The sequence below is a fragment of the Parus major genome, chromosome 3 (genome assembly GCF_001522545.3).
Source record: "Parus major isolate Abel chromosome 3, Parus_major1.1, whole genome shotgun sequence".
Lineage (NCBI taxonomy): Eukaryota > Metazoa > Chordata > Aves > Passeriformes > Paridae > Parus > Parus major.
Genome location: NC_031770.1, coordinates 81,580,385 through 81,603,841, shown reverse-complemented (window position 1 = coordinate 81,603,841; position 23,457 = coordinate 81,580,385). Strand labels below are relative to the sequence as shown.

At 37.8% G+C, this 23,457-nt stretch overlaps 1 protein-coding gene and 1 long non-coding RNA gene across 2 annotated transcripts in view; both read left to right on the top strand.

Moving 5' to 3' along the window:
- The first annotated feature begins 648 nt into the window (after positions 1-648).
- Positions 649-3,781, top strand: LOC117244076. The gene is made up of 2 exons (XR_004496482.1): positions 649-2,321; positions 2,455-3,781. It is a non-coding gene; the product is annotated as an uncharacterized LOC117244076 (long non-coding RNA).
- An 18,086-nt stretch (positions 3,782-21,867) lies between these two features.
- The window catches only part of MEI4 (meiotic double-stranded break formation protein 4), a 71,060-nt gene continuing 69,470 nt past the window's right edge, over positions 21,868-23,457 (top strand). The window contains exon 1 of the mRNA XM_015621532.3: positions 21,868-22,116. Within this exon, the coding sequence (XP_015477018.1) occupies positions 22,083-22,116 (34 nt within the window). The 5' untranslated portion in view covers positions 21,868-22,082. The remainder of the gene's footprint in view (positions 22,117-23,457) is intronic.

The window sequence follows — 23,457 nt, the reverse complement described above, 5'->3', positions numbered from 1 at the left end:
TGAAGTGACTGTCTAAAGCCAGGCATAAAAATGGCACTCCAAACATTTAGTTCTAGTTCATTTATTTTTGTTTACTTCTGTGCTTCATTATAATGAAATACACATTTTTGTGTATTGAGGACTATAATTACTCGTGTCCATAGAGCAGCTCACCAGAGAGTACAATTATTGCTCACATGTTGGCTCAAGGCAAGAATTAGACTCAAAAGTCTGATGCGGTCATTACTCCTACATTTTAATTTGTTTACCTCCTGGTAACACCTAACAGATCACCTATGCCTGTCCTAATTTTTCAGTACAAAGAGATTAAATTCCTTCTTCTGTATCCTTTTTTGTGAGGGAGATAGCCATACTGAGAATGAAGCTGGCCATACTCAGACACAGAGCTGGTTTGGGGACAAGACCACAGGCAGCACAGGGGGCAGCACACGGGGCAGCTGGTCACGTGTGCAGCACCGCCAACACCACAGCCATGTCTGAGCCTGCAGACACGTGACACATGGTTCTGGGTGCACAGGGATGGAGGATGTTCTCTTTCTTTGGAAAAATCAAGCAAGGGCTTGGGGCAAGCTAGGCATTTGCCATTTATCTCTCCAGAGATAGATAAATCTCTGGAGAGATTCAGTTCAGGCTGGAACTGACATAGCCATTGTATCAAAAACTGATCTGCTTTGAAATGTCTGCCAAAGACCCCTTCAAGATAGGGGCTACAGCAGGGATACAGATAAGCTCTCTGTAGGTGCCACTCATGCCCATCTACCTCCAACTTGCTCAAGAATTCAAAAGCACTTTTAGCACAGGAAGACACTGGACTGTCCCTTACTCATCTGAGGACTGGGAGCAGAAGAGGGATGCTGCCCAGCACAGGTACCCATCCACTGCTGTTACATTGGCCTGTGCACTGCTTACACTTCTGGTTTCTTCTGTTTTCTCTCTGGGGTACCATTAAATTTCCTGAGAACTCTCAAAGTTCAGCACAACAAAAATCTTCAGTCTTTAACACAGTGTATTGGGTTTGTGGTTTGTGCTATTTTTTTGGGCTAAACAAAACAAGTTATGCCAAATAAAGCAACAAAAAAAACTTCAACCATCCCTCCTTTGCCTATTACCAGTGAATCCTAGGTCCGTAAATAATTTATAAATATCTGGTATTCAGGATTCTTTTGGCTGGCTTTCTCTTGAGTTTGTGTGAAGACTTTCCTCCACAGCAGGGAGCCCTGACCATCTCAGTGCTGTATTTCAGGGCATGTATGCATACGTCCCATTATTTTGGGAACTACAGACAGAGCTACAGTGCTATAGTTGGCCAAGATTTCTCCATAAAGGCTCTGGTAAGGTACATGAGCCTACATAGAGATGCTGCCCTGCTCTCCACCTTATGACTGAGTGAATAAAGGAACCACTTTTTCCCCTATATTAATACAACTAATTTCAAAATAATAATATTTTTTCATAAAATTGTCTCCATTACAGCAATGTTGGAAGTGGTAGAGTGAGGCTGAACATTAAAAATTCTGTTTTAATATCTTTTAGTAATAAATGTTCACAAACAAGCACAAATTAAGTTTGTTCTCTATATTTTAAATTGATTTTTCCTCTTCAGTTTATAAGACATGTCTCACTATATGATTTTAAGCAGTTTCACAAAATTGCTTCAAAAGAAATGATTCTGTAGAGTTTGCATATACTTGATATATATCTTTGAAATTATTTGTTCTTGTGCATGTTTTTAGTTACAGAATAAAGACTGCTTAAACTTTTATTGAGACAATTCAAGTAATTTCTTTATAACTAAATGAAAAGCACATCATTAAAAGAAGATTTAAAGGCAAGAAAAAAGCCTTTTATGAGAGCACAACTCTTGAATAATTACTTCAGCTCTGGCAGTGAATTCTTAGTTATTTAATGAAATCTTAGTATGCAGTACTTTATCTCAAATGTGTCACGCGTTTTCAGTGAGAGAAAATGAGCTTTGGTCCTAATGTATACTCTGGGAGTGAAAAGCACATGGCGAATATCATAGCAGGTAATTTTAAATGTTATTTAGTCAGGTATCTTGGAGGTATCTTGGGTGCCAATAACAGCAATTTTGTATTCTCTGTCAGGCCATGCAGGAAAAAAATGCGTCATTGTCCTTTCCTCCCTCACCCCCCAGTTACGGATCGCTCATGCTAATATGCAAACCGTGTCCCCAGGTCTCTCCCCAGCCTCCCTCACAGTGACTCAGCTGCAGCTCTCCACCCCACTGTGGTGTCCACCCGAGCCCTTCTGTGCCCGTTCCGTGCGATGCTGGGGCCAGCGCGGGCAGCTGCTGCTCTGAGGTACCGCCACACTGCTGGCCGCACCTGAACCCCAGAGCCCAGTAAAGTGTCTGCACTGAGGCTGCAATTCCTCTCACCTAACCTCGCCTTTCTAAAGGTTAGAAATATAGATACTACTCTATTCCCTTTCCAGCTAATGGAAGGAGACAGGAACAGCTGGCCAAGATTTCTCCGGGTGGACCTCAGCGCTCTCCAAAGGTGTCTGTCCTGCACCTACAGGGACATCAGCGGGCTAACGCTAACTGCATGTGGCAGTGCCAGGTCTCAAGAGTTTGCAGAGACACAGCTTGACCTTAATGTGCACCAAAATTCTTTTAGCATTAACAGAACCCTTTTTGGCAAGCACGTTGCTCTACATAAGAAAAGATCTGCACATGGTCCTCCCAGTGCTTTGGCCTAATATTTCAAATGTTGCAGATTATAACATGCAGGAGCAATACAAACAAAACGTTTTCTCAGTGATGAAGAAACATCATTAGAAGCTAATGAAATGCTTTTCCAAACCATTTAAAACCATTTTGCCAAATAGGTGAAGTGCAAACTAAGTTAACACAAAAGGGCTACAAATACTGATTTTTGAAAATTAATAAAATAAATAAAATAATATTAACATTACCTGAACAAAATTAAAGGTGTAACCAAGAAAAGTAGAAGCAAATTATGTATATTTCTCAAAGATTATATTTATGTCTCTAAATAAAGGAGGAAATTGAAAAACCTATCATTTATATCGCAGCACATTTAAAGTAATATTACATAAGTAATTCAAATAAGTCCAATTAAAAGCCATATAGCATAGAAGAACTGTGCTCTCATTATATGAAGTGCTTCCTAATAAATAAGTGAACCACTGAGCAAATTCTTCTCATTCATAACCTGTACAGAAGATGACAAGGGTAATCAGTGGGACAAAAAAATCTGTCAGTGTCCAATATGAAGTTCTTGTTTAGTTCCTAATTAAACTTTATCAGTTTTTGTCACTATTCTTTTATTTTTTTTATGTTAAAGATATATTTGAATGGAAAGCCATTTGCAAATATGAAATAATCTAAAATTTGATTAAATACATTTATCAGGATGTGATTTTTGAAGACTTTACAGTTTATTGAATGGATTTCAAGCTCTTTTTGGAGAAAAAAAAAAAGAAAAAGTTACTTTCTTTCTTTCTAGCACTACCAGTTACTTTTTTTACAAATACACTTTCTGTACCTTATTTTTTTCATGATGGAGCTGTTTTGACTGATGTCACAGTTTTAAAAGTCAGTGAAAAATCTGTTTCACTGAAGTGGAAGCCCTGATCAGGCATTGTTTTTTCTTCTTAAACCTGAAACAAGTATAAAAGCATGTCTCTTAGAACATTTAGATCATTTTTTTCCCTGCACATGAACAAAGAATTCAGGAGTGGAGGAAAAAGACAAGGCTTTCTCTGTGACAGGAGACAAAGGCAGGGAAAAAAAAAACAACCTAAGACAAAATAATAAAAAAAAGCCCCATAAAAAAAGCTCCTTAAAATCCTTAGGAGACCAACTCTCTCTCTCACTTTTTGTTTTGTGGATGGAGAGTTTTGAGCTGATTTGTGACAGAGTTGGGTTAGCATAGGGACCATTTATTGAAATGAGGAAAAGTAGCTCTTCAGTCAAAGACTTACATATCTTTTGCTTTTTCCAGTGCCTCCTCTGTGCTGTTTTCTGAAACAGCATGACTATGTTGATTACTGCTGCAAGATTATTACTGTAAAAATGTTCAACTGACAAAGATTTCAGAGTGTATATTATCATTTTGTATGAGTCAGACCTTTGTTGGCAAAATCTCAATGGAATTTCAAAACACAGACACGTACAACTCTAAGCAGAATACCAGTTCCATGAATCAAAGGTTTTCAGCATGTTGCAAACCAAAAAACAAAACAAAACAAAACAAACCCCAAAAAACCACAAACCCCCCAAAAAACCACCCACAAAAATTGTGTTTATCTCAGAAGATGCAAAACAACTGTCTGAATGTGAATGTGTATACACATACACACGCACACACACACACTTATCCACACATGTGCTCTAACAAATACATGCAACATCAGCCAGGCTCCTAGTATCTACACCCAAAATTACCAAGAGGGACTGTTTGATACAAGAGCATATAAAGGCCCATACCGAACTGAAAAGGTGGGAATATATTTTTTAAACAGTTCCTCTCACTGTCACCACTAATATAACTGACAGAACTCTCCTATCTATAATCAATTAATTTTTCAATTGCTGTAGGTGAAAGCTGGATTTAAACAAAAGCCTTGGGAGGCATGAAGCTCCATATAATACTTCAGTAAACAGCCAGTGTTACCAGTTTACATTTCCTTTATTTGTGAGGAAAGTACCAAAGAATCTGGAGATTTTATTTGAGCTGTTTACAAAAATTTAGAGATCAACAGTAAAAATCAATTTCTAATAGTATTACTGATTGATAGGAAAAAAATTAAATTAGTGAAGAAATTTAAATTAAAATGTCCAAAATGTCCAAAATTTTTAGAGGACTGGATTTCTTCTAAAAGCCTTTTTTTCTCATTTTAGCAGTGCTCAATAAAACTGAAAAGCTATTAAACTAAGTGAATAAACTATCAGAAGCTATCCACTTTTTGGTGAGCCAACATACACAGTTGTAACAACAGCCCTGGTGTCAGATTAGGAAAACAGGTTGGTCTAGAGAGGATCTTAGAGGAGAAATTTCAATGTCAAAATAACAAATGGTTTCCATGCAGCTTTGAATTTTTATTTTGCTTCCTTAAATTATATGAGGAGAAGAAATTCTATTCTCTCATACACCGAGGTGGAGCTAGGCAAATTTAGTAACAAATTCTGGATAGATGGTTACACATAACACACCGAGTATTGCAATAGGATGTGACATGCTGCACATTGCAAATGACATAAATCATTAAATGTTTTAATGTTAAAGGCCCTTAAGCAATTTATGCAATTTACTAGTTGGTCTATAAGTCAGTGTTTCAAGATTAATCTTATACTGCTGTGGGTTGTTAAGCAATGTCAGTGGTCAGTTCCCTTCTTTTCCCACTGCCTTATTTTGTGGTTGTCATTAGCAATATTTCTTAACGATTTATTGAACCCCCATTTTCCCGTTTTCTCACTATGTGGATACATTTCTTTTCCCTGTAGCCAAGTACCCACAGAATGATATGAATACTATTATCTTTAAAATGTATTGTCATTATGAATACTTGCTTAAGAACACAAAAATTGCTTGGGTTCACAGTCCAGTAAATAAGGAGTGAGGCCAATCTCTGGTGCTATTGTCGAAGTCTTGTTTTTCTCCTTAGGTTTGTACATACATGGAATCATATGATTGCATTGTTCAAAAGAATATTGGGATCTCATTCATAATTTCTGTTGGTTTTGTAATAGTACAAAACCCCTTTATCATCTTAGAAAATTAAGAAAGGAAAAGGGAACTGTGAGTTTTGTTCACCACTGTCCAGCATACAAAATGTTACTCCAATCTATTTGATGAAGTTCTACCTGAAAATTTTAGCACTAGTGATTATTGAAATACACACAGGATAGAAAGAAGAATCCTATAAATTCAATTAAAATAGAAGCACAAATGTCAAGCCCAAAAAGTCCCAAAAATTGTCAATTATTCCTTTAACATCATCCTGTTCTATAAGTCAGCTGTGAAAGCAAATTACCTCCTTGTTGGAGGAAATACCAAGACAAATGCTATTACTGTACCCTCTGATTTTAAAAGAAGATGCATAATGTCAAAATGTTTTATTCCCAAAATGTATCTGACATTTTCTTTTCATGCCTGTTTGTATGTGCTATAAAATTTATTTTGATGAAATGAATGGAAAAAAAGAGGACAGTAGAAATAAAAATTGAAGTTGAGGCAAAATTAATCTATTAATTATTATAGTATATCAGCATCTCTCTGTAAAAATACCAAATATCCCTGGCACTGGGATAATTAGCTGCTTGGTGTGACAACAGATATATAGGAGGCACTACCTCACCACAAACTGTCTGCGCTTTCATTGGTGGCATCCAGTCTTCTCAGGTCCATGCAGCCCAAAGTGGACCCGGAGAGAAGCTCCAGTTTCAGTTGCAGATCCACATCTCTGTGTCCCCTGACATGGCCACTCTTGTTACATGAAATCTTCAAGGTTAGCATGAAGTAACTTTTGCTTCTTTAGAGAGGTAGGACAGGAACAGCATGTCCTACCTGGGGTTGGTGCAAGCAGTGTTTGTCTCATTTTTTTATATCATGATTTCCTTTTGTCACCCACTGATGCAAAGAATGTAATTAATAGTAAATAAAAAAACACTTCATATTACATCCACAAGCAGTGTTATTGCAGCGTAAATTCCTGACAGTTGATGGAGGATGGATAAAGAGAGATAGTTTTCTCTTGTGCATTTGTCTTATTAATAATATCAATGAGCAACATCAGTTGTCTTCTTAGGCAGGTTGGGGAACAAAAGCAACTGTGGCTGTTCATTATCTCATTTACCCAAGTAGTCTTTGCTAAACAGGCACATATTCTTTTATCCTCACTCACAGACAAGACAAGATTGATGGGGATCAAAAAAACCAAAGCAAAACAAAGAGAAGCCCAGAGGGACCACAGGTATTTATTTAATCACAGCACCATTTACCTGATTTTCATAAGGTATTTGCTTATAATTCAAACCACTCATAATAAGGAATAAACAATTCACTGAAATTTGAGAATTAGATATAAACACAAATCTGTTTTATCTGCTGAAGTAAACTGAAAAGAAAATTTCACAGTGTCTGGCACAATCAAAGATAGAAATCCTTTCTCTTCGTTCCCCTCCCCCAGATGCTTACCCCTCATCTCCAGGAATACATCACGTGAGAAAGAAACTTGTCAATTACCCAAACTTTTAACTCTAAGACTGTGATTAGACAGAAAATAGAAATATGTTTCAAAATTAATGCAGTAAAGAACTGTGGCAGTAATAAAAGAAGCCTTATGCTTCATTTTAATATTTCCTCATTTTAGTTATTGGTTTGCAATATCAGCCTCCCATCAGAGTCTAAGTTACAAAGACTTCAAGATAATAGATCTTCCTTTAGGCACCAGCATTTGAAGGGAAAAGGAAAATTTAATATTCTAAAATCAGTGGAACTGTGTGGGCACTAAGGAAGAGGGGCTTATCTGTAGATTTACTGTGAAACAATTATGCTCCTGCAAGCTCTAAATCCCTCTCCTACTCACAATTAAAGGCATAGATAACTTCCTAATGTACAGCAGCTGACAGATCAGATGATGGAAAGCCAATATCTATCACTCTCTGTTTACTTCTTACTTTGTATGGGGAAAATCAGCCATATGCAGAATCCATTTGGGATGAAAAGAGCTTGGGCAGCAGAGCATAGTATGAAACGGTTTCATCCATCAACTCTCTTCAGAAAAGACAGAACTGGATGTTTCATTTGCAGGGCAGAGGAGAAGATACCAAAGGAAAAACTCTCAAGCAGAATTTCAAGCTCCTAAATGACTTACTGAAAGGCTCTTGCACAGCTCCTTATTGGTTCTTTTGTTTGTCCTCAGAAAGGCAATTGCCAGAAACTTGATTTCAATTTGAAAGCTTTCATTTATAAAGAATGCAGTGCCAAAGAAACTGGTATGTGATATTAACCGGTACAGTGAATCAAATCTTGAAGACTTTCTTCAGAGTTTATGTTTTGTAGCCTATAAAAAACTCTAAACCAGACCTGGCAGAATCTTTAGCACTTCAAGAACCCCAGAATTTGGCCTGGGTTTACCTGTGAAGCTCATACCTCCAACTTTTGAACAATTTGTACATCTAAATTCAGTTTCTGTCACTAGTAAAATTAATCCAATCCACCAACAAAGCTTACATTTAATGCACAGTACAGTTCTCTTATGTCAGAGAAAGTTATGAAAGTGATCCTGCTGAATCTAAAGCATCCTATGACTCTCCTAAAGCTCTTTGGAAGCAGAGAGACTTGCCCATTGCAAAAGGAGAGATTTACTGCCTGGGAACTCAACATCTATGACACTTGGATTGTCAGCTTAAGTACTTTAAAACTTTCTTCTGTGTCCTTATTTTTCCTACTAATCTCTTATCTTATGCAATATAAAAAGAAGACTGACAAAATAAATTGTGCAAGTAGGAATCCAAAAGAGTAGTTTGGCTTGCTTCCAAAATATCAGTAAAAACATCCTCATTTTCCCATTACTTTTCAAATTTCTGTATTCTTCCTTCTCCCCATCTCTTAATTTCTCAGGAGATTCCTGACTGATCCTTACTTGTCATAAAGATTTTGCAAGGAATTTTTTATGGGGGATTTAATTAAGATGGCTAGTAATAGCTCACTTTTGTTAACTCAAGCATAGCATCACAAGCTGGTGAGGGAATTGTCCCACTCTGCTCTGCACTGGGGCTGGGGGCAGTTTTGGGTGCCACAGTGTAAGAAAGACATTAAAGCATTAGAGAGTGTCCAAAGGAGGGCACAAAGATGATGAAGGGCCTTGAGGGGAAGCTGCATGAGGAGCAGCTGAGGGCACCAGGTCTGTTCAGCCTGGAGGAGGCTGAGGGGAGACCTCACTGCAGTTACAGCTTCCTCATGAGGGGAAGAGGAGGGGCAGGCACTGAGCTCTTCTCTCTGGTGACAGTGACAGGACCAAGGGAATGGCCTGAAGTTGTGTCAGGTGGGTTTAGGTTGGATAACAGGAAAAGGTTCTTCACCCAAAAGGTGACTGGGCACTGGAAGAAGCTCCCTAGGGAAGTGATCACAGCACCAAGCCTGACAGAGTTCAAGAAGTGTTTCCACAATTGCTCTCGGGCACAGGGTGTGACTCTTGGCAATGGTCCTGTGCACTGATGGACTCAATGGGTCCCTTCCAACTGAGCATATTCTGTGATTCTGTGCCTGAGGAGACCTACACCTTCCTCCATCTGCCAACACTTCTGGGTTCAAACCCCCATGCTTGATGTTTGAGCCTTGGTGTATGGGGAAAACTGCATGAAATAACTTGCACACAGTGTGCACTTGTCTGTCTGCTTGCTTGGGCCAGCGACTACACAGAAGCCTGACAGATTCCAGCTAAGAGCTGGAAAGCAGCAGGTGCTATGTTGACCTCAGAAGTAAACACACCCATTTCCTGAGCACTAACCCAAAGGTCCACTGCTATAAGGGATACGTGAAAGGAGCTGAATCAAACCAATGAGAAATCTTTTTTGGAGAAAATCTATTCTGCTCATCTCTTGATAACAAAAGCAACACGTTGACCTCCAAAACATTTACCTAAGGGGATACCTTATCTCAGTCTGAAGAAAATCTGGGTACCTTTCACAGTGTTATGTCTCAATGACTGAAATAAAGTCAAAACCACTGTGCCAATTGTGCTCCTTCTGGATTACATTTCAGTCTCAGTGACATTGATGCAAACAAGAAATGACCCTGGCAGACACTGGTCAACAAGTAAGTTACTTCCTTTTTATTTACTGACCCATAGCTGAAGTGACTGGAAATCACCCTCCCAGAAAATGGTATCAAGAAGAGCAGATTCAGCTGTTTTTCATCCAATTGGCTGTTTAAGTTTTTGTAACAGTTTTTATTTTTTAAAGAAAGGATGTTTGCTTTCATCTTATATATGTGTATCATTTTTTTTAATCAGTTCAGTTGTACCTGAGTAGCATGTTTTGTGCTTAAATATACTGTGCAGAGACTTGCACAAAGGAAAACAAAAGGAATTGCAACAATTCTTGTTTCCAGTTTCTATAGAAGTTTCTATAGTTACTTCTATCCAGTTTCAGAGTCTTTAAATAGAGCAACTATTTAAACAATAAAACACTTCTTTACAAGGCTTTGGAGGTTTATTTTAATGTTAGACATCAGAAGTCAATGAGCTGTTTCAACAGATTAAAAAACATACTTTAAAATGAGATCCTACTGTATTGGGTGCTTCTAAGACAGGGTTAGTTTTCCCCATTGCAGCCTTCGTAGTAGGGGATCTAGAAAAGTGTTGGTAACACAGCATCAGTGCTGCCCCTCCAAGAGTCCTCTACTGCACCCAGTAGATTGGGGGTGGGCAAGGTCTTGGGAAGGGACATATCCAGGACAGCTGACCTAAAGCAAAAGGGATATCCATACCATAGGACATCTGCTCAGCAATAAAGGCTGAGAGGAGGGAGAAGGAGAGTTCATTAGTACAGCATTTGTCCTCCAAAACAACTGCTATTTATACTAAAGTCCTACCTGTGTAGGCTGAGTATCATCTGGGAATATTTTGTATATGAAGTTTTCCTTTGCTTCTATGTACAACCTTTGCTTTTACTTTATTAAAGTGCCTTTATTACCTTGAATCATGAGTTTTTCTGTGTCTTATTTTCTCCACCTGCATCCTGCCAAAGAGGGAAGAAATAGGGTGTCTTGGAAGGCACCTGGCCCCCAGCCTTGGTCAACCATCACAAATATCAAATATTTTTATCATCTTTCAGAATCAGAGGTGAAATTACCCTTACAATTTTTGTCACGTTTTTTGGTAGTACTTATAAGTAGGGCATTAAAGAACTCACTGCCAAGCATGACTGCTTACTTTTTTTTCTCCCATTGAAATAGTTAGCTGATTGTGCTAATCAATCATGCAAGAAATTTAGCTTCTAAGTGATCTCAGAAACGAAAAATCAAACTAGGGGAAAATCATGAACAGGACAGGAATACTTCCAATGCACAGATTCACCCTGTAGGTTTGGTGGAGGCTAAAAATTATTTTATGGTCTTATTATTTCTTTGTTTTAAATTGAAAATACAAATCCATGCTTTATATTTTTTTTTTATTTTAGTTTGAACTGTTTTAGTCACCTAGCAATCCAATGTTCATTATTTTCTGATATTAATAACTCAATATTTCCTTTAAATTATTTCATTTGAAATCTCACTAAGCCCTTATAAAAGTCCAATTTGAATGGCATTTATGATTTTATAGTGAAGGACCTGCCAGTTTTTTAATTACAAAGTTTTATTTTCAAGGAAATTTACAGCATCTTTTAATTTGTTCAGAGAAAACTGAATTTTTTTTAGAATTTCCCATATTTGACAAGATTTTGCAAGGTTTCTGTGAGCTATTTAGATATGTCTCAGGGGCTTTCTTAGCCTTATGCTGCAAGCTAAGTGCATTTAAGTCATGAAACTGTAATTTAAGCATAGAAAATCTGTATGAGATGGCATTTGATGCAGTACTCAATAGCAACTCTTTCAGTTACAAATGGTGTAGTAGCTTTAGAGTTCTGTTAGAAAAATACAAATCTGCTGGAAACATGCAAAGAATTTAGATTTGAGGGATAGTGGCTTGGACACATGTAAAAAGCTACTCTATTTCATTTATAACAAATTTATCTAAGCACCCAGTTATTCAAAACTAAATTAATATCTCTGATGCATAAATATATATATTTTTCAAAAATATAAATAGTGATGCTGTATATAGCTGCAGCCTGACTTACAGCTGTCATTTCACCAAAGGAGAAAAAAGCCCAAAAATAATTCCAACCCATCAAAATAAGTCCTCTAGCAAAAAAAGTGAAGTAAGGCTCCATAAAATTTAACTGATAAGCTTTGAGGGTAATATAAATGGAAAGAAGCCACTTTTGAGAAAGGCAAATTAATGGAAACCAACTTCTCTTTGATGTCTCCAAATTCTTTGTTGCTTCAAGTTCTCTGTCAGCTATTGAACTCCTCCTTTTTGCTTTATTGAAGACAGTTTCATCTTACTGTTGTTCTTACTCTTACTATCTAAACTTAAAATGGTTTGGTATTTTCTGCTAATGGAGTCTCCAGTGGCTATCACGTGACTTATCTCCTGTGGATAATTAGCTGAAATCATCTTTATTATGATCAAGACACTATGATCAATAACACTTGGAACAAAAAAAACATTTATATTAGTAAAGACTATATGTATAAATTGCGTTTATTCTTTGAACATAACAGACAAGAAGAAAACCTAGTGGATGATCTTGGAAACAAATATTACGACACTGAAGAAAGCTAAATAAATGAACATCTGTGAAAGAAACTAGGTTAAAAAAAGTTGGCAACACTGAAGTCCAAGTTAGTTGATCATCAGTATTTTTCTTAATCACATGGGTCAAATAGGATAACTGACTTTATTCAATAGGGTGCTAGTAGAGAAGCCAGAGACAAAAGTTTAGTTATCTCCCTCTATGGTTGATCTCCTGTGTTACTCTGTTCTATGAAATTGAAGCAATGGCACATTCTTACCAAAAAGTTACAAGCAAAACAGAAGAACCATAGAATCAGAAGATTATAGAATAGTCTGGGTTGGAGGGGACCTTAAAGATCATCTAGTTCCAGCCCCCCTGCCATGTGCTGGGACACACCTCACTAGACCAGGCTGGGTGCTCAGAGCCCCATCCAACTTGACTTTGATGAGGCATCTTCAACTTCCCTGGGCAACCTGTTCCAGTGCCTCACCACTTTCACAGGAAACAACTTCCTTCTGATATCTAATCTAAACCTACTCTCTTTTAGTATGAATCCATTCCCCCTTGTCCAATTGATACAAGCCCTTATAAAAAGTCCCTCTCTGTCTTTCTTGTAGGCTTGCTTTGTATACTGTAAGGCTCCAATTAGGTCACCTCAAAGTGTTCTCTTTACCAGGCTGAATAAACCAAATTCTTTCAGCCTTTCCTCATAGGTGAGGTGCTCCATCTCTCTAATCATCTTAGAAGTGGCTTCCTCTGGGCTTGCTTCAATAGGTTCATGTCTTTCTCATCCTGAGGTCCCCAGAGCTGGACGCAGCACAGGAAAAAAATACTGACCAGGAATGAAGGATGATAGTTTACAGCAGTAATGAAGAGCTCAACAGTGTCTACAAGCTGAAACAGCCCACAATGGAGAAAATACATGCCAGCAAGCAAACTCCAGAAAAACATTCTAACAGCCTTTCCCACTGCACTGTATGAGAGACAAAACTGGGCTAGATAGACCCTTGGTCCCACTGAGGTGTTCATTATGTTTCCAATGTGTGTTTCCCTTCTTGGTATTACTTGCTACTTGACTTAGAGAGGTCCAGGTGAAACGTATTGATTGACAGTCTAAGGAATGATCTGTGGGACATTGGGACCATCTTTTTGGCTCAGTATTGACTTTAAACTGAACTAACTCCCAGAGCATTCAGGCAGTCTATCTGATCCGTTTTCCACAAATAAAATGTAAGTAGCAAGGACAAGCTCGTCTTCATGAATATTGGCAGAACAACTTTTACCCCTGAAAACAAGTGTAGAAGTAATTCCTTATGAGGAACAGAGAGTTTCTTAGCATATGAAGAAATGCCAGTGGCAGCATACATTTCTTTAAATTTTGACAGTACTTCAAAAACTCTGGACAGTCTGAGGCATTTAAAAGCTGAAGCATTTTAAATATCTGAAGACATTTAATAGCAAGGAATAGTGTTCTGAGGGCTACATAACTGAATATTTCAAATGAGGAAACAAAGGGGAATTTATTTATTTTTTTACTAGAACCTCACTTGTGATGGCCACAGTTCTGGTCAAGAAGGTATTTAATTTCTATTATGACATTTAGAGGTTTAAGAACCTGATCTGTTGTGCTAATATAGTTCATGTTTGTTCATTACCAAACTATAAATTATTATCAAAGCGTAATAAAAATTCAGTCTGGCTAGTTCTGAGGTATGGAATACAAACAAACAGATTTCTGAATACTTTGAAAAAAGTTTTTTTACACTCCAGCTCATGTAGCTTTTATCTTGACATATAACCTTGACATATAACATATCTAGACATATGTCTATATATAGCTATATATCTATAATTATATCTTGACATATAACAACCTCCTTTGGCATGTTTGAAGAAATCTCGTTTTGAAATAACCAAGTCATGCCTCTTAGAACTGCCTGCCCTGGTCACAAATGTGCCACATTGCATATTTATTGAAAGCCACATTTTCTCTTGAGAGAATTATATTCATATGTGCATGGCTCTAATGCATTCATGGACATATCTGTGTGCTGGATATGGGAATAAAGCATAAATAAAATATTAGAGTTGAAGTAGAAATAAAAATTATGAAAGCTATTGTAAAACAACTCCTCTCCAAATGCAAGGTTCGTGGGAATACAAGAAGATCATCTCCATAAATACACTTCATCCAATTTCACTTTAGGTTCTCACAGATCAGTGCAGAGCAAAACTTCTGATTAAACTTCAATTTAATTTTCTTACAGACCTTAAGGAAATTATATATAAAGCACATATATCAAGTATCATATGTACTCCACAGAACTCATATTTCTTTATTCTCAGATATGAATTATCCAAGTAACCTACATAAGGATTTCACTCTGCTGAGTTGCTGCTTTCATTGTTTCCTAAATCCTTGAGACAAGAATTTATACAATCAATCAAGCTTACAGTAGAGAGCAAATGAATGTCACAGTCAAAATGAAGAACTGTGCATTTATTTTACATAACATAACAGAAAGATCAAACAATGAATTATTTCAACAAAAGTCTACAATTTAGTTAGAAGTAAACTAAATACAACTTAGTTAGAAGTGAATTTAGTTCATTTTATGAACTATACCTATACAGTAGTTTCCACAGATCTAAGTGAAGAGTCCTTCCCTTTAATATGGGTTTTATTTTGCTGTAAGACATGACAACTATGACTAGTCTCAAAATTATACATGTGATAAAATTTTGGTTCACTTTTATTGCAGACAATTCTTTTCAATCATTTTCTTCATAACTGCAGGGTTTGGAAATCCTGGAATAATTTTGTTTTTCTGGGGGGAGAGGAGGTGTGTTGCTTTGGGTTTCTTTATATTTTTTCTGATGTTTTCTACTCATTCAACAGAAACATGATTAAAGACAACACAGATATTTTGGCAGATGGGTGATTACCTCTTAAAACCTCCTATGGAATGGGTATTTGTAGCAACTTATGGGAACATGCAATTTTCTCCCCTTAAAATATACACAGCCCAATCTTTCTAGTTCTAATGTGTAACTTGAGTCCCACATATGGACTTTCAGATTTCTGGACAGCTGCATGAGATCATAACTTGTACAGACTGATTTGAATTTTAAATTGTATCATTTGAGTCACATCATGCAACTTTTAAATGACATCTTCATTTGTTCTTACTGGTGCTCACATTTGTCTATCACCATCAGTTTATAATGAGCATGGTAATGTGACCCACTCTTGCTGTAAGCAATGCTCTTCTTCTCTGAAGCAACAGCCCAGCTGCTGGGAGAAAGGATTTATGTCAGTCCATGGCCCTTCCCTGATGAGTGTCTAAAGCCAAACAAAGAACAGGTTAAGAGATTTGAAGCAGGTACAGTATTGATTACAGCTACCTTGATCTGTCAGAATTACCTATTGTTATAGTTGAAACATATTCATCAGATAAATGAAAATACTATCTCTGTTTCTTTACCACAATCTGGTCCTCTTGTCAGCTGTGTACCTATCCATCTGTCTAAAACCATGTATATTTATATATATTTGTATATGGATACCTCTAGACATGACCTATTCTATTTATACAGCATTTGATTTAGAAATTCCTTTTACTAGTCTAAAATATTTAAGTTTTTATGAAGAGTGTTTTTTTCTTTTCCAGTCTTCTTTACACAGTTGCCAGATACAAGGAATTCTGGGCTTCAAGAGTCTACATTTTTAATATTAACCTGAAGCCTACATTTTGCACAAGGAAAAACGAATGAATTAATGGTTTAAGCCTGTTAAATTCAGTCGGACGTATTTACAATTAGAGGAAACTGACAAAATTAGTTTTAAGTGAATGAAATGGTGACAATTACATGGTTGAGCAGATGGCACTCCCTCTCCTCGCCTACAAGAGCAGTACAGTATGGTCGCTTTGAGGAAGGACATTAGCATAACTTTGAAGACTAAACTGGACTGCACAGCCTATATTAATAGATTTATTATGTACTACTTATATATGCAGCCAGCCTGACATGCCAGGGCATGACCATGACTGTGCCACAATATAGCACAGGTCGATAAAACAGCTTCCATGTTGCTATGCAGTGCAAAGATTATGGAATTTTTTAGCAGGAGACTTCAAAGCACTGCTGCCAAGGATCCTAAGAGGGATGGAATTGGCAAAGGCAGATGGCATGGGGAAGATTCTTGCATAAATCAAAAATCTTACCTGTGTGTAAGACTGCCAGACCACATGCTATTTCCTTTGGTGTAGATCAGAGCACATATATCCACACATGGCTGACAACCTCCAAAAACTCTCCTGTGATTTTATATCTGGACTACTTAAATAATTACAAAATACGGATAATAGCTATGCTAACCAGTTTCTGTCCAATAACTCAGTAGTCAGAGGGCTGGCACACACAAATTCCTTTTACATCTGTGTCAGTGTTACAGCCCATCTCTTTTACATTGCAGCCCAATCCACCAGGTTACAGTCAATCTTCAGGTGGTCAGGGAGAATGTCAGAGCAGAACACTGAATTTGGTTTGGTTTGGTTTGGTTTGGTTTGGTTTGGTTTGGTTTGGTTTGGTTTGGTTCAGTTGCCTGGTTTGGTTTGAAAGAACTTCTAGAAGGTGTCTAGTCAGCCCTATGTCCCACTTTAAGTAAGACAATCACCAAGACAACACTGCTATTACTCTTCCATCAAAGGAATAACTCTTTGGATGAGACAGCACAGGATCATAAAAGCATTAGGAATTATTGGAAAATACCTCCCAGATCACTGAGTCCAACAATTCACCCAACACTGCCAAGTCCGCCACTAAACCATGTCTCAAAGTACCACATTTGCATGTCATGTGGTATCATATATAATTCCTCAAATGAAGGTAATTTGATTTCTTATCTGAAAATAGAGCAAATTTCAGTTGTGTCTAAAGAAAAACACATGCTACGTGGATCAAGGAATCAAAACCAGAGCCCTCATCTTCCTTCCTGGTAATTACTCTTTCACTTTATTATAGCTCCCTGTAGCCTAAACACTTTTAATTTCACCCAAAGCAGAGCATTTTTGGCAAAACATATTGAGACAAATCTCTCCCAGAACACCACTGTGATTGCTGGGTGCAATGCTCCTTTGGGAAACAAGGTGTAAACTACCGCAAGAAAAGAATTTACTCTGTGTACTTCAAGGTCTAAGATGGTTAGACAAGTGAGGTGCAAGAAGCAATAGCATGACTATTGTGTCTCAAGTGCTCACCTGGCCCTTCTAGTGTGTGAAGTGTAATTAAGTCACTATGTTCCAGGAAATGAAACTCATTTCATCAAAATTTATGCCTGACCCATCTGAGTCAAGAGAAAGAAATAGACGTTGCAACCCATGATTCAGCTGACACCGCATGCTTGCACAGAGGAATGGTAATCAAAATGTCTCAGGATTCAATCACAATAATGTGGATATTTCAATGCACTCAATTTTCTATATTATAAGGCAGTTAGCAAGGACTGCTCAGATGTTGTTTGGTTAAAGTTCTGTGTTCAGAAGTGTAACTTGTATTTTTTATATCCTAGGACAGCTATATAAATTACTTGTTTGCTTCTTTGCATTTTTATGAACCTCATGAAGAAAACCTTGTGGAAATACAATAAAAAGTACTAAATTAAATTAAATTAAAATTAAATGAAAACTCTTTATATGTTCTTACACTAATTCTTCTTTCTTCTCAGATGTCTGTTGCTGTATAGAAGGATAGTCTTGCAACACTTTTTTGTTACTCTTAGATTAATGCTGAAATGTAAATGCAGAAAATTATCTGCTATACTGTCACATTAATTTTTAAGGATCATTCTGATTACTTGGTAACATGCTTTTATCATTTTTCTTACCCAGCGAAGTAAGAGTCTTTCTGTACTGATTTCCAGACAGTGAAATTCTTTGAGGGAAAGGTTTTATCTTTCCTTAGGATATACTGAATAGAAAGGAATGGGATCTGTTGTCATTAATTTTTAGCTGATGACAAAGCACTATAAAGTATCTATTCATGAGAGATGGTATGATGCCTATAAACAGTAGCAAGATTTTTAGTTTCCCTGTTCTTCTCATATCATGTCTAAATTTTTATATTGTTTTATAGAACAAGATTGTCATTGCATCAGACACTGAAATGTGATCCTTTTTTCCTGATGATAATGCTTTGTTTCTGAACAGAAAAAAAGATGCCATTGCATAACTCACTGAACATCCTGGATCAGATGGATTCATTTAGAATTGCAGATTATGCTCAGAGGGACCACTTCAGCCACATTGGTTCCATCAGAATTACATAGGAAAAATAGAGCCATCACAAACACATTATATTCTGTTTTGAAAACAGCTTGATGCTGAGTAATGAAGAATTATGATGCCAAATTTTTTTTATTTTTAATTAAATATAGCACTGAAACACATGAAAGGCTCAAATGAGTAGATTTTGACGTTCCTGCTCATGATTTTCACATGCTTTTTAAAAACTTGCTTTTTAAAAATCTGTTTCCCCTCCCCAGCTACAAATTTGCAGCTTTGATAGCTGAGACAGCATGTTTCATATATGTTTTCAGACACTTCCAGTTCTCAGGTAAATAGACATTCATTAAAATATAAAGATGTCTTATAAATTCTGACAGACTGTAGTTCTCCAAATGAAAATATATTATTCCATGCTCAAATTGTTGCTGATACTGTAACCATCCATTAAGAGGGGGCATGCCTGTTTGACAGTAATGTAATCCATTCACTTTTAACAACTCATTGATGCCTGTGTTTTTTAAGTTTGTTCTTAGTTAACTACTCAGTTGTTTGAAATCATTCAGCATTCAGGTCAAATACTAAGAGCTCATGACCTCTTATGTGATTAAACACCTCACTGTTTTTATGTTTAATTAATAACAAAAACAGCTAATTATTTTGTATGACCTTTTGCCTCAAAGATATCCTTTGACTGTTCTTGAGATCAAAAGACATATTCATAAAAAGATCAAAAGAATTTATGTGCAACTAGTAGAATCAGCTTCCTTCACAAACTGCAAACTGCTTAATTCAAACTGAAGCTTCATTTCACTGTTGTTTCACTTGAGATTCCATGCAGTGCTAATCCCCCCAGGTTTTGATAGCTTATTTTATATTCATTGGATATAACATAAATTTGCACCATACACCAATACATGTGCATATACACATTGTTTCTTTATGAAAAAGCAATGTTAGATTATGCTGCTTGGACATCACAAAGAAACTCTTCACTGAAATGGTGGTCAAGCATTGGAATGAGCTGCCTAGAGAGGTGAGGGAGTCACTGTCCCTGGAGGTGTTCCAGAAATAACTGGATGTGGCACTCAGTGCCATGGTCTAAATAAGAGTGTGCTGATCAGTCAAAGATTGCACTTGATGATTTTGAAGGTCTTTTCCAGCCTTAATGATTCTATGATTCTATGCAAACACTGGGAACACTCACAGAATAAAGTTAATGTAAGTTCTACACATTATTTTTGAAAAGTGTTCAATAGAACAGGAACACACATCTCAGTGATTCTGCAGCTGATTGTGCCCAGATTTTGCTGGTTTCAGATGAAAAATAAGTTGTTAGAGATGCTCTGTTAATGGTGGGGGTGCAGCTTTTTTCCACCTTGAAAATACTGGGATGCTTCAACTTATTTCAAAAGCAAACCTAAGAACTGTAGTAAGTTGTACTTTGGTTGGTATTCTGAAAGTTGTGCACAGTAACTTTATAATTTGAAGAAACATTCCTTCTAACTACTACTAGCTCCATATTAAAAAAAATATATAAAAAAAAGGGAAATGTGAATCTAAAATTGAATTTATACTCCTTTAATTTATATAGTTTAAGTACAAAGCAATAACGTGAAAAACATCCCTCCAGGCAGCCTAATGGTAGAAGGCCTCAAGATTTTTAGGTGCCTCTCAATACGCCTACAATTGGAAGGAGAACAGGTACTCTCAGAAAAAGCAAAGCCACTTTCTTTTTTAGAGCAGTAATAATATTTCCCCTGCGTAATTCTACTTTTTAGGTTCAGGTCTCTGTATACCAGTGACAGGTTTGCAGACTGATGTCTCTGAATCTTTTATTTCAGTCTTAGAAGATTATATGAAAACATGGATGTTCCAGTCTACATAATGAGGGTCCAGTTTGCAAAGCATCTGTATCACTTACATGCACAAAAGATGCACAGAAAATGATAGCATACCTGCTGATATGTCACTTTTATAGAAAACTGAAGAATGTTTTGTTATTTTTTTCCTTAAGTTTCACTGAGGAATGAGTAGTACTGTCAGAATGAAAATGCTAACTTATTCCATGTATTTTATTTTTATCATTTGAAGTCTAAAATAAAAGTTTCAATGTGTAAACAGTTTTCTGTCATTCGGGAGGTAAATATTTCAAAATTAAAAAAAAAAAAAGAAAATGTTTATTAGCTCAGAAATTTTCCACAATGTATATTGATAAAAAAAATATTTTTTTAAAGAAAAGAATATGATAAAAATTATGCTGCTTAGATTATCCAAGAAATGGGTATGAGGGTTTTAAAAGTGTGTATTTTTTGTTACATCTGAATATTTCTGTGTTCAGAAAGACTGACCCCCTCTCTACTTAAAAACTTGATACATTGTGATAAGCCTAATTGCACCTAATGCATCTGACTTCATTATTCATTTCTTATCTCTTCCATCCTCTGTCCTCAGCCTCCTCAACCAAGTATTAGTAAAAATTTTCTTCAGGCTGTCAAGCATTAGAACAGACTTCCCTGGGAAGTGGTGGAGCCACCACCTCAGAAAGTATTTAAAAGATGTGTAGATGTGGCACTGAGGGACATGATTGAGTGGTGGACTTGGAAGTGCTGAGTTAATGGTTGGGATCCATGATCTTAAAGGTCTTTTCCAGCCAAAATGATTCTATGAGTCTAGGCCTCTATAGACTCCATTTCTGGACAAGCCTTAATCCAGCCTCCTCAGCACAGTTTGTATAGAGAACACAGTTTTTCACGATAATTTCTCAACTGGTGAGCTTGGCTCACGGAGTTTCCACTAAAAGGCAGATTCTATTTCCAATCCAGTGTTATAGAAATATGGTTCTTTAGTTTCATGATCCTATTTCCTCTTAAGATACTGTGCTGGTTCTGGCTGGGATACAGTTAATTTTCTGCGCAGTCGCTAATATGGGGCTATATTTTAGGTAAGAAAAGTCTAAAGAAGCGTAAGTTAATCAGCAAAACACTCTGAGAGACCTTCATGCGATTTATAGCACGAAGAAGTGTGAAAGCACAGGGGATGGTTCCGAGTGACCCCGGAGGCCCAGCGTGTGGCCGGACTCCAGGGCTGGGACAGGCAGGCCACGTTCGCTACAAGCCTGCCCACAGCTCCGCTCCCTTCCTTCCCGGGCGGAAGCACCAGGGGCCTTCACATGTCTCCTGCGGGGTTCCATGGCTTCCCCCTTCCAGCACCTTCCCGACTGAGGCGGCTTGTGAAGTCAGCTGGTCTTCGCACTTCCCTCTCACTGCAGCCCCGACAGCGGGAAGCGAGGCCCGCGACTCGGCGGGCTCTGCCGACTCCCGCAGGGCAGAGCCGTGTTCGGCCCAGATAAACACGAGCGAGAGCGAAGGGCCCGCACCGAGCAGCTGCCAGCACCGCGCCGCGGGGCCGGGACTGTGCCTGGCCGCGGCGGCGGCGGAGAGGTCGCGTTCCGGCCCCGGGCCATGGAGCCCCGCGGCGCGGCCGCCGCCGCTGCAGGTGGGACGGAGCGCGAGGCTGTCGGGGTTGCCGGGGAGGCTGTGAGGGAGGATGGGAGAGGGCTCCCAGAGGAGAGCACCGGGCCCGGGAGATGCCCCCACCCAGCGGTGTCAGTGGCCTCTGGGGACATCCCTCATGTGCAAACTCTGTGCCCAGGGCTGCTTCGGACGGTGCTCCTCGTTCCCCTGGAACAACCACCTGGTTCCACTGGGACGCCTGCCTCGTCCGCCTGCGGGAGGCCTTCGTGGGCAGCCCCAGGTGATCAAAGAGTGGGTTCCTGACGAAAAGTTGAGTTAATCTGGGAGGAAATGGGAGCCTTCTTACGAAAGCTGCACTGCTTTGGTTATTAATAATGAAGACTATCAACTATTTATTACATGTCTGTCTTTTTTATAAGTTATAAATCTGAAGTTTTCTCCTGTCCATTTCACCTAAGTCACAAGGAAAAACACTGCTGTTGTGAAGTTTTCTTGGATGGATCCTGGGATTCAATTAATGTTGTTAGTGCTCCTGTAAAAAAAAGAAAAAAAAATTGTGTGAATAAATAGATACAATACAATATCAAAGAATTATCAAAGTTATCAATATTTTTACTTGATTATTTGTAATGTTAATGAATTGAAATGGTAGTTTCTGGTGAGTGACCTTAGGAATTCAGAAATCATAGGGCTTAGTCACTTGAATTTTTTCTCATTGACTGACAGAAGAAAGTAATGATTAATACTCTATCATTACAGAGTGACCTGGAGTTCTAGGTCCTTAAAGATTATCTAATTCCCACCCTTATGCTATGGGCAGGGACACCTTCCACTAGACCAGGTTGCTCAAAATCCAATCCATCCTTGTCTTGAACAGTTCCAGCAATGGAGTTTAACCCTGGCTAGCAACGAAGTACCACACAGCCTTTTTGTTCAGTCCCCCAACCCCAGCGGGGATAGTCATAAAAAAAAGAAAGAAAAAATAAACCTAATTGGTTGAGATAAGTATAATTTAATAATTGAAATAAAATATTATAAAAGCAATACTAAGTATGCTTATAATATGATTAAGAAGAATTGTCATTAGGAAAGGAAGGGAGAATAACAGAACCCAAGAGAAATAAGTGATGAAGATAGTTGCTCAGCTCCTGATCACCAATGTCTATCCCATTTCTGAAGAGAGATGCCAATATTCCTTTGACCAGTTTGGGTCACCTGTCCTGGCCTTGCTCACCTCCCAGCTTTCTGTGCAGCTCCTCAGTAGCAGAGCATGAGACATAAAGTCCTTGACTTAGGGTAAACACTATATAGCATTAGCCAAAACATTTGCATGTTATCAACATCATTCTCATACTAAATCCAA